This window comes from Synchiropus splendidus, chromosome 1 (assembly GCF_027744825.2).
Source record: "Synchiropus splendidus isolate RoL2022-P1 chromosome 1, RoL_Sspl_1.0, whole genome shotgun sequence".
Taxonomy (NCBI): domain Eukaryota; kingdom Metazoa; phylum Chordata; class Actinopteri; order Syngnathiformes; family Callionymidae; genus Synchiropus; species Synchiropus splendidus.
In genome coordinates, this window is record NC_071334.1 from 58,794,688 (window position 1) to 58,810,426 (window position 15,739).

A 15,739-nucleotide genomic window follows, 5' to 3' on the forward strand; every position below is an offset into this window, starting at 1 on the left:
GCGTCATGCACTTGCATAAATGTGGTCATTCTTTTTTGTATGCAGAACACTGATGCACAGTGACTCGACAGAACAAAACTTTGTCCAAGTGCCTCTGAAGCTTTTTCCAAATCACATGACGTTGGATATCTGGGTAGATGGACACAATGCATTGGGAACCGTGACATCAGACATTTTATCAGATAATGCAAACTGTTTTGGTAAGTTTATTGTGAAAGGACTGTCCACCTGACTGGCCGAGCTGCTGCTCACCTGTTTTCACTACTATTCATGATGTATTTAATGTAGATCTCTTCATGTTGCAGTGAAGGTAAAGCCCCCGAAGAATGTTACTGTGATTTCAGAAGATGTCTTACCGTTTTCACTTCTCCTGAACTGGGATCTGCCTATTGGTAGAGAATATGTGAGACTAAAACCTCAAATCAGATTCTGCGAAAAAGGATCTCATGTTTGGATTTATGTAAGTATGAGCATCTAAAAATAGTTTCATTTACAATACATGTGTTCAACTGGCCGACATGAGGTCACCATGAAGTAGGAAATGTTCACAAATGTAAATGTCAGCAACCTGTTATTAAATTTTATTGTATTGCACGTTTTTGTATCAAGTTTTCTTTCTTCTTTGTCATTCACTTGAGTTTATGTGTAATGGTGAAATGAATAACATAATGCTGACTTGGAAGATCAATGGTGCTCCGTATCAGTCGCTGAAATGTGTTCAATATCTTTCAGGTACCACACGAGGACACCGATACAGACAGGCAATCCTTCAGACTTCAAAATCTTCGTCCAGATACAGAGTATATCATTCAAGTTAGCTGCAGGTTTGCCGGAAAGTGTCACAGGGCCTTGTGGAGCGACTGGAGCTCTAACACTACCAAGCGTACACCCGAGGCCAGTGAGTATTGATGAGAGTTAACCATTCGTTGTCCAAATTTCACTTGAGATCCTTGAACAGTAGTCATTGAATTCTGAATTCATAATGAAAATTTTATAAAATAATATTCAAGAAATTGAAAAGAAAATGAATTAAAAATGTTGAATTTTTTTCAAATCTGTTTAGAACCAGAAGGAAAACCGGACCTGTGGAGAATCATCGCTGAAGGTGACAGCAGCGGCGAACAACAAGTGCAGATTATTTGTAAGGTAATGCCTTACGCTGTTATCGCCGTGCAAAACAAGTTGGTTTTAAAATCCTGACTATAATGTAGCTAAAATGTAACCTTGTGTTTCAGGATCCTGTGGCTGCAAATGGAAGGATAACAAGCTTCAACTTAAGACTGACAAGTCTTGAGGAAAAGCTGAAGAACACAAGTCTGAATTGGGAGCATTTTCCTGTCAATGGCGGAGAGGCAGATCTTATTGACCATAAGAGGAAAATCACACACCTGAAAACGCTTTACGTGGCTGATAAGAAAATTGTTAAAGTGGAACTGACTGCCAACAACTCGGTGGGAGGGTCTGCTGTTGCCACACTGGTTGTCACTGGCCGCAATCATGGTGAGACTTCTCAGCCAAACCAGCAAAGTTCTAACTTACTTCCCAGTACTTAGTTCAAGTCAGACAGAAGATAAGTTTGCTAGGCCTAAGGGATTTTGAGGTTCCTTTGGTGGTTATGTACATCAGGATTTTTTCAATGAACACAGTGTGCCATGGCTTAAATAAAAAGGTTGAAAAACATTGTCCTAGGCAGTTGGAAGGTCGGGACTGTCAACCGCAAGTTGCTTTTAGCAGGTTCAAGTAGGATTCTCAGCGCATTCATTAATACAATGCAACATCATTTTATTGTTCTCAAGAGGTTGTTGTCATGATGCCCAGCCCCAGTTTACCAATTGTAAGCACAACTGTTGCCCCGGTATCTGTCCCTTTATTGTATCTAAGTAGATCTGTAGATCTAGTGTATATATAACAATATATAAGGAAAGTTATTCTGTGATGGATTATTTTCTCTGGGGGGTATATTTTGAAGATATTCTAGTTTATGTTTCATAATAATTTTACCTGTGTAGTTCAGCTGCGTGTTTTTGTGTCATAGATTTGGAAAGTGTGGATAGCTTGAAGGTCACGTCCGATGGAGGACAGATTTTCCTTAACTGGAAACGTCCGGAAAGCCGAAGACTGTCGGGGTATGTAGTGGAGTGGGCTGGCAGTGACAGGCTCGACTGGCAGCGAGAAAGTAAAAACATAACCCACACTGCCATCAGAGGTAATTTCTGCAGCACTTTCGATTCCTTTTCTGCTTATTTTAATAATGGCAATTCACCAAGTTTACCAGGGTTTGTTTACTTTTGGTAGGCCCTTTGGAGCCTTTTGTTTGCTACAACATTTCGGTGTATCCCATATATGGCTTCAGGACAGGGCGGCCTGTGATGGTACAAGCTTATCTGGAGCAAGGAGGTGAGGAGGCTGCAAGACCAATCCTTTTCTTGATTAACCAAAGTCAACCTGTCTTACAAGATTGTGTTATCCTGTGGTCATAGTTCCACTGGAAGGTTCTGCTGTGGAAATGAACGGCCAGATTGGCCGTAATGAGGCCCACCTGGTGTGGACCGAGATTCCTCCAGAGAAGCGTCGAGGCTTCATCACAAACTACACTGTTATCTACTCAACTGAAAGTGGAAGTGAAATCCACAGTATGTGTCTTACATCGTAATGTCGCCGTCCACTTGGAAAACCTGCTGTTCCTCATAAGTCTCTGTTGTGTGGATTTGCAGATGTAACCGTCCCAGGGAACGTGACCTCGTACACGCTGAAATCCCTGGTTGGGAACACAAAGTACAACGTCAAGATCAGGGCGTCAAACGTCAAAGGCTCGGTCGAAATTGTCAACTATTCCTTCACCACATTGAAATACGGTGCTAATACATTTTAAATAACTATTAAATTGATTTGATTTGAACAGTTCACCATGTCAACGTGCACCTGTGTCAGGCTTGTCAAGATTGCACTCTGCCTATTGGGTAACGTGTTCTCTTATGCCTCCACAGCACCGAGGGAGATAGAGATCACCGTAGTCGCTGTGACCCTCAGCTTCCTCTTCTTTGTTCTACTCATCATGCTGCTGTGTTTTTACAAGAGAGAAGAGTACGTTTTTCTGTCTTCCTCTCCCTTACAATTGTTTCTTAAGCTTTTAGACATTTGCCTGATTGTCTAGTCTTGAAACCTCTGTCTGGCTGCATCACAATTGTATTTTTAGTTTTCTGAATTAGCATTGGAAGAGTGTAAGAATCTTTCTTGTCCAGCAAGGTGGTACATGTGAAGTGCATCTTGTGATCTTGCTGCAGGAACACGGTTGCACCAGGTCTTTCGGTGCTACCAACTGTAATGGTTCTATTAAGAGATTCTGCAATGATGAGGTTCATATTTTTTCAGGATAACAAAAAACTTTTGGCCACAAATTCCAGACCCAGGAATGAGCACTATTCGTGGCTGGACTCCTGAATATCCATCAAAGGTAGGGTTTATTCTTAAATGAACTTTGTGTTTCCTATTAAACCTGCGACCTGTTCAAAATATTACATTCTGTGGCTTCCAGGAGAAATGTATAACTAGATAAATATACTCACAGCCTTAAGTAACATTATCCACTGAGACTTATTTTGAGATGTAAGTAAATAAATGAAGCATGTTTCACTTCCTATGAGAAACTAAAATGTTTATTTCTGACTCAACTTCCTCAATTGCTTCTCTGCCTCTGTGTGTGCTACGCTCGAGTGCTGTTGTGCTGATTTCAATCGTGCTTTCCTGACCAGTTCGTTCAATAATGTTGTTGAAGATTACCAGCTTCCATGATGTCAATGTGGAGCGCTGAAACAAACTAGAGTAGAGCACCACAGATGCAGTGTTTGCTTTGAGGAGAAGTACAGAGAAGGTCAGAAGGAGCTTCATTGTCTCTTCGTGGACCTGGATAAAGCATACGACAGAGTGCCAAGAGAAGAGTTGTGGTATTGTATGAGGAAGTCTGGAGTGGCAGAGAAGTACGTTGGAGTGGTGCAAGACATGTATGCCAGGTGTAAGACAGTGGTGAGGTGTGCTGCAGGTGTAACACAGGAGTTCAAGGTGGAGGTGGGACTGCGCCAAGCCTCGGGTCTGAGCCCCATCCTCTTTGCGATGGTGATGGACAGGTTGACAGATGAGGTTAGACAAGAATCCCCATGGACCATGATGTTTGCAGATGACATTGTGATCTGTGGTGAGAGCAGGGAGCAAGTGGAAGATAAGCTAGAGAGGTGGAGGTTTGCCTTAGAAAGGAGAGGAATGAAGGTTAGCCGCAGTAAGACGGAATACATGTGTGTGAATGAGAGGGACCCAAGTGGACAGGTGAAGTTACAGGATGCAGAGGTAAAGAAGGTGGAGGATTTTTAGTACTTGGGCTCAACTGTCCAGGGCAATGGAGAGTGTGAGAAAGAGGTGAAGAAATGGGTGCAGGCAGGGTGGAATAATTGGAGGAGGAAAGTGTGATGCGTGACAAAAGGTTGTCGGCAATGATGAAAGGGAAAGTGTACACAACTGTGGTCAGGCCAGCAATGTTGTATGGTTTGGAAACAGTGGCACTGAGGAAAAGACAGGAGGCAGAGCTGAGAGCGAAGGAGGACATGAGGCTTGTAGGTTTGAGAGAAGAGGAAGCAGAGGACAGGGTGAGATGTCTAATCTAAACTTTTAGATTAGACAAGATGTCTTTTTGAAGACGTTTTTTAAACGACCAGCAGAGGGAGACATAATTCTTTTGTCTTTTGATATTTAGGATCAGATACATGCCCTTTTGACCCTCCAATAATGGAATTAAAATGTACTTGACCTTTTATGGAAGGATTTTCCATAATTGCTCTTTGCAATAAAACAAAACAGATGTTTTAACCACTGAATCCACTGTGTAAACGTGCACCAATGTTGGGGTGATCGCACTTATCCTAGTCTCTAGGAACACTTGTGGAGAAAAGTATGAAACACAATAATGTCAAAGTGCTGTCAGAGTTAGAGACCCCTTAATCCCAACAGTCGCACCTCGAGGACCAGAAGCTATGTTGTGGTGCGGCTGTTCTTGTTGGATTGTAACTGTCTGATGATTCTCATGTTCTTGTTTTGCAGTCTGAGACACCAAAGGAAACGTGCCTGTCGGGCTTCAGCGTGGTTGACGTGGAAGTGTGTGACGTCAAGTCTGTGTTGGACGAGGACAAAAGCAGTCTTCCCCTAAAGAAAGACAAGTATCTGTCTGAGGAGCACAGCAGTGGCATCGGCGGCTCCTCCTGCATGTCGTCTCCACGCCAGAGTGTGTCCGACAGCGATGAGGGTGGTGACATGGCCGACACCACAGCCAGCACCGTCCAGTACTCCTCTGTAGTTGCCTCCAATGGTTACAAGGGCCAGACCCCAGGCTCCCAGGCACAGCAGGTCTTGTTCTCGCGGTCCGAGTCCACACAGCCCCTGCTGGACTGCGAAGACAATGCAGACATATTGTCACAGGACGGCATCAGACAGTCTCAGCGTGTCATCCATGAGTCAGGTAACCAAGATGGGAGCAACCTGGACCTGCTAGTTCCTCATCAGCTCCTGGAGCCTCTGGACTTCTGTCCACTTCAGGAAGACCTTGAGATGACAACAGCAGGGGGTGACCAGTCTGCAGAAACCTCAAGCTACATGCCTCAGAAGGGAGGTTACAGGCCGCACTTGTAAGGCTCGACGAGTTCCGTGCGGGTGAATAGAACTTTTATGTCAAGTCATTAAGGCTGCGAGGGCAAAGTCTTCCCAACTGTCAAGTTTGGGAACATGACTGTGCACTCACGTTGATTCACCCACTGTTATCATATTTACGTGTAGTAGTCCCAAACAAGCCTGATATACCGATGATCTCTGTGTCGTTTCAAAATGTTGCCGAAATACAGTCTCAAAAGTTGAACCTTGTCTAGCTGGAGCAATGCCTTACTGAAAAGTAGACTGACCTCGGTTCTTTAAAATAATTTTATGTCCCTACTTTGTTTATAGTTAACACAGTCATTTCAGCAACGTTCCAGCTGTGTGAGGATTCTGGTTACATTTCTGTTCTGATGTCATTTGTTTACATGTATGTCATTCTCATTTCTCTGAGAGTTTCCTATGTGACTCCTCGAGTTTGGACACTAACCTGCATGTTTTTTGAAAGTGAAGGAGAAAGAGCTCCTGTGTGGTTTCAGTACAATTTTCACTCTCATTTCCTCATGCTGATTCACTGTTAAATGTAAAGCATTTTTTGGTGGAGAGCCGTGATCGGGTTTCCGCCAGTATTTTTTGAGCGAGTGGCAGAACCCCTGCCACCATCATCACGTCCACACTAGCTGGTCCTAAACAGGCTCTTAGCTAGAAAAGAACAGAATGTAGCAGAGTCTTTTTCATGTATGAATGTGAAATTGTGTTGCTCTCCTCAGAAAGAGCTGAAAGTCAAAGCTCTTGATTGTTTCCACAACATTTACCCAGTCTGCAGGAATTATGGACTTCATATGCTACACTGCCTGGCCAAAAAAAAAGTTGCATCCTGGATCTGGGGTTGCTGCAGTTGGTCAGGTCTAGGTTCAGCAACATTATGTGCTCAAAGAATGAGGTCAGCTGACTACCTGAATATACTGAACGACCAGGTTATTCCACCAATGGATTATTTCTTCCCTGATGGCACGGACATATTCCAAGATGACAATGCCAGGATTCATCGGGCTCAAATTGTGAAAGACTGGTTTAGGAAGCATGAGACATCATTTTCACACATGGATTGGCCACCACAGAGTCCAGACCTTAACCCCATTGAGAATCTTTGGGATGTGCTGGAGAAGTATGTATCACCCTTTTTTTGGTGGCGACTTTTTTTTTGGCCAGGCAGTGTATATAAAACTGTCTTAATGGGGTGGTCTCATAAATTCTTCATTGTCTCAACTTGGTTCTCTTAGCTTAGTTAAACTAAATTAACTGAGTTACGATCCTGTTATCTGGAAATGTTGGTCATACACACACCGTCACCTGACACAACACTGACATGTACATACTGCCAATGTGCTCACATGCATGCATCTTGTTTCGTGCCTTTAAGCTGAAGGAGAAAGGGAGAAAGTGATGCATCACTTCTATTGATGTTGCTGAACTGACGACTGAGTCACTTTATTTGTTTTCTCTATTACTGCAATGTACACCTTTTATGTTGGCCATCCCAAATGTTGGTCTGAGGAACGTTCTTTTCTGTCGGTAATGTCAAAACAAAACTGAATCTACATCATGCTAAGCTATTTGTGGTGTGACATCTGCTGCCGCTGGCTGGTATCTGACGTTCTGCGGACATAAGCTGGGCGTTCGTCACAAATGCAGCTTTGAGGAGGATGTGGGATGCCACCGGACTTTAGTTGATGGGTGATCAACTGAGAGTTTGTCTTCCTTGAGAAAGAAAATCTGTCCCTGTAGGGAAACCTGAGTTTGCCTGCAGAGTCTGATCGGAAAAAATGTTGAGGAAGTGTTTGTCATGTATCTGATCACTTGACAGTGGTGTCTGATAGAACGTTGTAAATAACATGAGTCATTCAATAAATGCTTTTATCATCAGTATTGCTGTGTTTTAGCCGTTGCTTGCTCCTCTACAATAGGTGGAAATATTTATGAGCGCAACATCTTTTTGAACGTTCTTAATAGTTTCTGTGAGACTCACTGAACCGCATGATAAAAGAATTGAGGTAGAGATAAAATTCCCACCTATGTCTTACTGATAAACATCAGTGGGAATGTGATGTGATTTAGTTGTGCACTTCAAATGGAAACCATGGTAAAGCACATTGTGGTAATAAATGTATAACTTAAAGTAATACACCAGAAATATATTCTATATTTGACCTATTTGCCCTTTTATGGCTGCTATTCTAATGTGCAGACTACTGCCCTGTGCAACTCCACACTGCTGGATCCTGTATGTATTTGGCCCTCATGAGGTCACTGGAACCATGAACCATGAATCTGTTGAGGAAGCATTCTGAGAAATAATGCTCTTATTCCGTGTTAGCATTTTAAAACGTGTCTTTAAAGTCTATTGGTAACTAAGTATAAGTCATTTTATTGTGACTTTCAGTTGTTTTCTCACTCCACTGACTTGGTCTTGGTCTGACTATGACGTGATATATGTCAGCCAATCACAATGCGTTCGTCATAGTTGGACGCGCATGTGGCAAAGGATAAAAAAAAAGTCTTTTGCTTTAAATGTTTGTGGTAGATGCTGAGACCGAATCCTTATTTAAAAAGATTTGAAACATGTTGATCACCACTACCTAATGTGACGTCACTGCTAGGACACATTCCACAAGTGGACGCATTTTTGTAGTAAATTAATCAGAAATTCCTTATCATATTGGTAAAACAACCGACCTGCTTTTCCTCCATCTTCTACATAAATAAGGACGTCAATATGGGCTGTAGATCATTGTATGGATGTAGTCATTCATCATCGAACGTTCACTATGAACGAGACCATAAATAATGTAATAAATAAAATGCAACATTTGAAAATACATTCCAGACGTTTTGATCAGCACAAATGGGGCACAACCACCGCAGCCACTAAAACTAACACGTTAACCTCAGACAGACGGCAGAGGCCGCACTCTTGATGACGTCATCCCATGTTATGCGCGAACTCTTGCTATCGCCCAGAGCGTGAGTTCCACATCTTCCTGCCGGATACTGTTGATAGTAAATCCTGTCCAGTGTAAACTGGTTCAGACCGATCCACAGACGCGGCTGTTGTTCCTGCAGAGGCGCTGCAGCACAGTGTCTCTTTAACGGAGGTCTTCTCAGGACGGGGAGGGGGAGGGGGGTGGATGGGTTCATCGGGTTCATGTAGTATTGGTCGCCTCCTCCCTTTCAGGTTGGCTGCGTCCCTGGATCCTTCCCTCAAAAACACTGCTGCGAGGCGAGGAGGTGATGGGAAATGTGGATTTGAAGTGAATCCAGCGAGTGTCTTCTTCAAACACGAGCGTGACCTTATTCTGAGGACACGGAGCCCGGATCAGCTGATGGCTCTGAACTAGCTGCCCGGTATCTTCGGGTCATTCGAGGCGTCAGCGGGAACTTGGTGTGCAGCTCCAGCCGCTGGAGTTGCGTGTGAAAGACGCCCCCTCCGGGATGGAGGGATCGCGGTGAGTCTCAGTGATGATGATGATGGCTGATGGATGTTGCAGAGGGATGGAGAGAGGCAGGGGGAAACTCGCGCCGGACTCCAGAGGCCCCTATCCTCAACAGTATGTGGGGCCCCCGCAGCAGCAGCAGCAGCCAGCGGGCGCTGACATCCAGGAGCTGGCGTCCAAGCGCGTCGACATCCAGAAGAAGCGCTTCTACCTGGACGTGAAGCAGAGCGTCCGCGGCCGTTTCCTGAAAATCGCCGAGGTCTGGATCGGACGCGGCCGCCACGACAACATCAGGAAGAGCAAGTTGACGCTGTCCATGGCGATGGCGCCCGCCCTCCGCTACTGCCTGGGGGACTTCATCGATTACTACGCTCGGATCGGACTCCGGGGGGGCGCGCACTCCGCCGCGCTCCCTGAGCCGGGCACAAACGGCCAGGCCCGGACTGACCCGCGCAGGAGAGCGCCTGAGCCGCTCTCGCCCACCGGCTCCGCCGCGTCCGACGACCACTCTCACCGCGTCCTCAAGAGCGAGTTCATCGAGCGGGACAACAGGAAGTACTTCCTGGACCTGAAGGAGAACCAGAGAGGACGGTTCCTGCGCATCCGGCAGACGGTCAGCAAGGGTCACGGCACCATGGGCTACTACGGCCAAGGCATCGAGCAGACCATCGTGCTTCCCGCGCAGGGGCTCATCGAATTCCGCGACGCGCTCTCGCAGCTCATCGACGACTACGGAGACGACGACGGCGACGAGCGCGGCCGAACCGGCGCCAGGAACCACGACGACAGTCCCGAACTGCCGGAGGCGGCGTCATTCCGAGTGGACAACAAGAGGTTCTACTTTGACGTGGGATCCAACAGGTACGGCGTGTTTCTGAAGATCAGCGAAGTCCGGCAGCCGTACAGGAACACCATCACGGTGCCGCTCAAAGCCTGGGCCCGGTTTGGCGAGAACTTCATCCGCTACGAGGAGGAGATGAGGCGGATTTTCTCGTGCCACAAAGAGAAGCGGACAGACGCTCGCGAGGACAGCGAGGAGCCGGAGGACTGACGCGCTCCGCCACCTGTGTCATCAGTCAAGGGCTGGACCAACCCGCCAAGAATCCATTCATTGATTCACCCCCCGAACTTTGCACCATCCCACCCCCCCCCCTTTCCCAAAGTGAGTATTGAAACGATAGTTGGCTAAACGATGTTTGGAGTCCAAAACCGTGCTTATTTACCGCAAAATCCGTCTGCAGCGAACAACACGGTACACTCTCTATTAAAAGACATGTCCTTCTTGAACCTGTCACACAAGGGCTGCTCAATAATCTCTGATAACCAAGATTTCACTCAATAATGCTGTGTCACCGCTGAAGCATTTTCAGTCAAGATTCTGATGAACTAGTCTAGGGCAGCATTAAATCAAGTGTCATTTATGTTAGCAGTGAAAACAGGAGAAAGAAATGGTGAATATTGTGCAAAGTAATAAAAAAAAAAATCGGACTGACTGGCAGTTCTTAGCTGGATGAGAAATAACATTCTGGTTAAAATGCAAAATTTTGTTTTGGTGACTTTATTTTGCAGCCCTTGCCTTCTACTCTGTAAATACAAAAGCAGTTGCACATACTGCAGTGGCTAAAAGGGAAGTTGTCGTGACCCAGTTATTTTGTAAATGGCCATAATACCTCATGAACGTACGCAGCATACTCAATCGGACATACCTCGGCACATTACTGCTTCCTGATAGATAAACCTCGCCATCGTTTAGTGTTGTGCTATCAGATTCTGTTGAACTGTTGCGCCGGCAAACAAAGTAAATGTCATGTTCCAAAGTACAGAAAACTATGAGTATTCATCTTCATATTTTATGTGATAATCAGTACTTCTATCATCCATCAGAAATGATGTTATTCATGGGAGAGTCAAGTCATCACCCACATTGATTGATGGAAGTTTGGGGGTGCATTTTTAATTTTTATACTTTCTATTTATTCCATTAGTTACTGTACAGGTCGTATGAAGAAGCGTTACCTTGAGTCTTAAAACTCACGACACACAGTAGCATTCTTCTGTCCGGTGAAATCCTCGGACATGATTAACAATATAGCTGTATTTATTGTACGGCACTTCAAGTCAACATTCTTGTATTTAAGACGGCACACGGAGAGAAATACAGGAAGCACTCGTCATCACAATGGGTGACGTGTGAGTTTGTTTTTTTGACATTACCAGACAAACTAGCTTGAAAGGCAGTGCAAGTTGCAACCCATTTACAGGCCACGTTTCAAAGTTTTTGCTTTTAAATATATTCCCCAGATGTTGTTGGTTGCCTACGATGGATGATTCAGACATTTCTCACCATCCGTCAAATGACATAACTGCAGATGCTGTATTGATGCTGATGTGTAGAAATGCCTTTCTAATTGTAGATACTTGAAGTTTTGAGAATTGTATTTCAGTTACATGCAGCATTTAACACTTATTTCCCCATGTCGTCCCAAAGTTGCTGTATGTGTAGGATATTTTTTTTTCTAAGATTTCATGGTGCTATGTAAATATATATTCACAATTGTGCTCTGGTATGTTGACACACAAGTAAAGGAGGGATCGTTCTGCCTGGTTCCGCCGTGCCATCGTGACCCGAGGATCCTCTGGAAAGCTGAGTGGTAGCATAGAAAGGGCTGCTCATACAGGGCTTCAGACTTTCTTTGTTCAAGTGTGTTGGCTTCACAGAGCCGTCTATTTACCTACAGATGATGGACTCATCTCTAAAATGTTTCTGACTCTAAAGTCCCTAAAATCCAAGTGCTGCTTATCCACTTGAGCTTAAGTAGCAGTTTTCTGTACGTGGAGCTCTGCAGTTGGTGTACTGTACTAGAAGATGTGAGCATGGAGACGAGTGGTCGAGGGCCTGATTTGGACTTCCAGATATTTGTTTGTGGTCGTACTATGCAGTCTTTTAAAAAAAAAAACGTCATTCCAACCTTTAAGAGGAATATGGAGTTTTAAAACAATTACTGTTAGTTAAAATGGTCACATTTCCTGAATCTAACAATGTTTAGGTTCATGTGCCGCACCCTGAAGTGCTCAAGTTGGATTTGAACTGAAACAATATATGTCACATCAGAAAAGACATGTTGGCCCAAAGTGTGTGTGTGTGTGTGTGTGGGTGCATATGGGTGTGTGTCTGCGGAGCGGTGTGTACTGAATTAGGTTTAATGATTGATCATCATCTTGTGCAATTTAGAAAATGCGAGCTTTGTGGTGGCATTTGTACAGCATGAAGAGCACAGCTGGAAATAGTGTCGGATCAAACTCAGACATTTTATTTTTGGTAACTAACTGAATGAAGCAACATTAATTTGAATTCTAAGCACAAATTCATACAAATTATACAGTCCTGGCAAGACTTACTCAACTTAGTTTGCAAAATAAATACCAAATTCCACAGCATCTTCCTATTATTACTACAACAAAAGCACTTTATGTCGGCCGCACTTTTGTTCTGCTGCTCTGTACTCAGTTGACATAGAGGCACCAGCTCTATATCCACTGTATGACAATCATAAATCCCCTATTCATTAAATTCTGCATTTGAACAATTGAACATGTTCTGCATGTGAGTTTTTCAAATGGAAAACAGCACAGAAAGTGAAAAAGTGAAGTTCAATCTGCAACTTCAGGAAACGTAACGTTTTAGGCCACAGAAAAATCCAAACTTTTGCGTGACTAATAAGTAACATTTTGAACTGAACTCAATCTTTGTGCAATATACAGTAATTTGAGAGTGCTTTGTTATGATTGGCTTCGGGAATATGTTTGTTTTTTACGCGCTTTTAAAACTAGTATTTCATTGTTTCATGGTTTGCCTCAGACGCTCTCTGAAGAACCAAATGATAGAGAAGGATTTTCATTTAATGCAGGAAAGAAAGTGAACACCACAGTAGTTAATATTAAAGTGCAAATATACAATTCATTACTTAAAATATAAATGGAATTTCTGCTCCCCTGAGGACCAAAGGTTCATAGTATTGTTTTATACATGTAAAAATAGAAATATTAGTCAGGTTATTACTAATATTAGCTAATAATTGGTTTGTGTAACGTGTGGTGTTTTGAGACTGTGATAGTTTTATGGGTGTGATTGTTTTTTTTTGCCTTCTATTTATTTTTAACGTGGGTGGAGGATGGATTGCTCATTTGAGTATTAGCGTTTTTGCTATCAACGAATGGTGTGTTGGGGGAGTTTTTATCAACTTTATGTGATAAATATTGACATGTTTTGCAGTTTTTGACATAGTCACTTGAAGAAGCAGAAAGAAAGGGATGTTCAGGAGTCTTCAGTGAGAACAAACCTTTACCCAGGTGGAGGTCATTTTCAGTCTCAGTCGCAAGTTGGACTTGTTGCATTTGGTGGCGGCCCGTGCCTTCCTTGTCACCAACTCTTGTCATGCCTAGTATTTCGTGAGTTAGCAGTAACTGTTTTGTGATTCAACAGCATTGTTTATTTTTGCATATTTTTCCACGTTATCAGCCTTCAGAAAAGTACAATCTGGGCGGAACCGGTCAGTATATTAGTGTGGCCTGGTTTGGGAATATTCATGCTGACAGAAGAGATTACTGTTAGGAATGGATTTTAAATAGGCATCATGCTAAGCTATTTGGGTTTGCTAAATCAATCGACAGACGACCGTGTGTGTCTCCTCCATCCTCCCTATCTGATATGAAAAATTCAATGGGGTGGTCTAGAATTAATCAATACTTTAAGTAAAGGTTCATTATTTTCATATACATATATATATATATATATATATATATATATATATATATATATATGTGTGTGTGTGTGTGTGTAGACACTGTTGTGCAAAGATACATGATGTGTTTCACTTGGCATGAGATGAAAAATGTATATTAGGCATCCTAGCATAGTATTTGAAGTTGTCCATACTATATGCTACATGATGATGTGGATTCGTAGGTGAATGAGAGGAGACAGTCGGTCTTCTTGTCTAAAAGGCGATCTGGACTGTTAAAAGTGTTTCAACCCCGACGCCTTAACGCACCTTAACAACTTGACTGTATCTTTGCTTATTTCCACATGCTCTGCGTCAGTAAATCAGACTGATGACGCTGTGTAGGGCCAAATGCGAAAATAGTTCTCATGGAGGATTTCAACAGCTGAGGGTTGATAAAGTGTATGTGTATATTTTATGTGCTTGTGCAGGTCATGTGAATGTTTGCTTCGAGAAGACACACTGGTTACCCTCTAAGTAGGAGCCAAAACCTGAGGTGAAGCGTGGGAAATTCCTGAAAAGTCAGACAGAAGAGGTGTATATTTAGATAGATGTAGTCAGTGTGTCTAATGGTCCTGTAGAATAAGACTAAAAAACATGGATGTTTTGTAATCTAGCACTTTCTTTACTGTGTACTGTATCAGTTCATCTTTCACATGTAAAGTACTGTATCAAGTGATCATTGCTGGCCTTGCTATGTTTAGAAAAGAGACAGCAACATTTTCAAGAGTGTGTGCATGCCATGGTTGGGTCCCAGTTTAATAGGAACACGATAAAAATGGTGCTATGTAATATTATATCAAGGTGCTCTCTCATGGACCCCAACTGAATGCATGCAGAGGAATGTCAAAAGTAGGCTCAAAAAAAGAGATAACTGATGTCATACTGCTGTTTTCGAACACTGCTGCTTCCCAAAGATGTCGAGTGTTTCATTATACATATTTCTGTTGAGTAACCTGGCAGACGTTTCAGTCATTGAGGAATGCTTGTATGTGTCAGCATTTTTAAACAAACACCAGAAGGGGTTTTTGGGAAGTAGCATTTTCCACCTCACGATGTCCCCCATTGTTTTTCTGAGTATCTAGAAGTTTATCATCAGTGTCAACAAGTGTCAGTGCAGACTGTCATGATCTGCTTTTACAGATGATGTGAATAAATATCACGTCTATTTAAAGTTACTCTGCAGTGATCCATTGACAATCTACAGACATTGTTACGCCCTCTCTCTTTTGACAGATGTTTATGTGTTTCATGTAGCAGAACTACATCAACTCGAGCATATATATATATATAAATAAATATATATAAATAAATATATATACAGTGGGAAGTTTAGTGAGTTAAAAAAAGAAGTTATATGGATGAACAGGTTTTCTTGAAATGTAATTGTTAACTGGTTGTACTGATCATCTTTCTTTTTTATGTTAATCATTAAATGTTTTACAAGATTCAATGGCTGCCGTGTGTTTTTCTTTGGGAAAGTGAAAGTTTATTTTTTTCTCTGAGACTACCATGTGTGTGGCTGTGACTGCTGTACTGTAAATGTATTGTAACAACAGTGGTTACTTAAGTTACCTTGTAGACAGTTTTAATGATTATAGGAAAAAACTAAAATAATGGTAATAAAAATAACTAGACCCCCATCAAACTGCTCGCATCTGCCCAAATCAAGATTTCATGACCCAGTATTATGGCCTGGAGGCTTATTAATGTTTATCTCCTCCAATACATTTAGTCTTCATTGACATTTACAGACAATTCGCAATATGCTTAGTTGGACAGCAGGTGACAGCTCCTTCACTGAGGTCCTACAACACCAGAAGTGCATTAGGT

The 15,739-nt window shown here is 42.9% G+C and overlaps 2 protein-coding genes across 2 annotated transcripts; both read left to right on the plus strand.

The window, feature by feature from the left end:
- Positions 1–19: 19 nt before the first annotated feature.
- Positions 20–7,566, plus strand: il6st (interleukin 6 cytokine family signal transduce). Its single transcript, XM_053863840.1, has 12 exons — positions 20–200; positions 306–460; positions 733–898; positions 1,064–1,146; positions 1,236–1,500; positions 2,036–2,206; positions 2,296–2,397; positions 2,481–2,633; positions 2,715–2,855; positions 2,988–3,084; positions 3,373–3,454; positions 5,089–7,566. Exons 1-12 carry the CDS (start codon positions 20–22, stop codon positions 5,671–5,673), a joined length of 2,181 nt encoding a protein of 726 aa, XP_053719815.1. The 3' UTR covers positions 5,674–7,566.
- A 1,252-nt stretch (positions 7,567–8,818) lies between these two features.
- On the plus strand, positions 8,819–15,354 carry purg (purine-rich element binding protein G). Its single transcript, XM_053863852.1, has one exon. It carries the CDS (start codon positions 9,151–9,153, stop codon positions 10,174–10,176), a length of 1,026 nt encoding a protein of 341 aa, XP_053719827.1. The 5' UTR covers positions 8,819–9,150; the 3' UTR covers positions 10,177–15,354.
- The last annotated feature ends 385 nt before the right edge of the window (positions 15,355–15,739 follow it).

Excerpts from the sequence above, each read along its gene's own strand:
- il6st (XM_053863840.1), top strand. The coding sequence starts at position 20 with ATGTGGTCATTCTTTTTTGTATGCAGAACACTGATGCACAGTGACTCG. Across the intron at positions 461-732 it reads GATCTCATGTTTGGATTTAT|GTACCACACGAGGACACCGA; the intron begins GTAAGTATGAGC and ends AATATCTTTCAG. Across the intron at positions 2,398-2,480 it reads AGCTTATCTGGAGCAAGGAG|TTCCACTGGAAGGTTCTGCT; the intron begins GTGAGGAGGCTG and ends CTGTGGTCATAG.
- purg (XM_053863852.1), top strand. The coding sequence starts at position 9,151 with ATGATGATGATGGCTGATGGATGTTGCAGAGGGATGGAGAGAGGCAGG.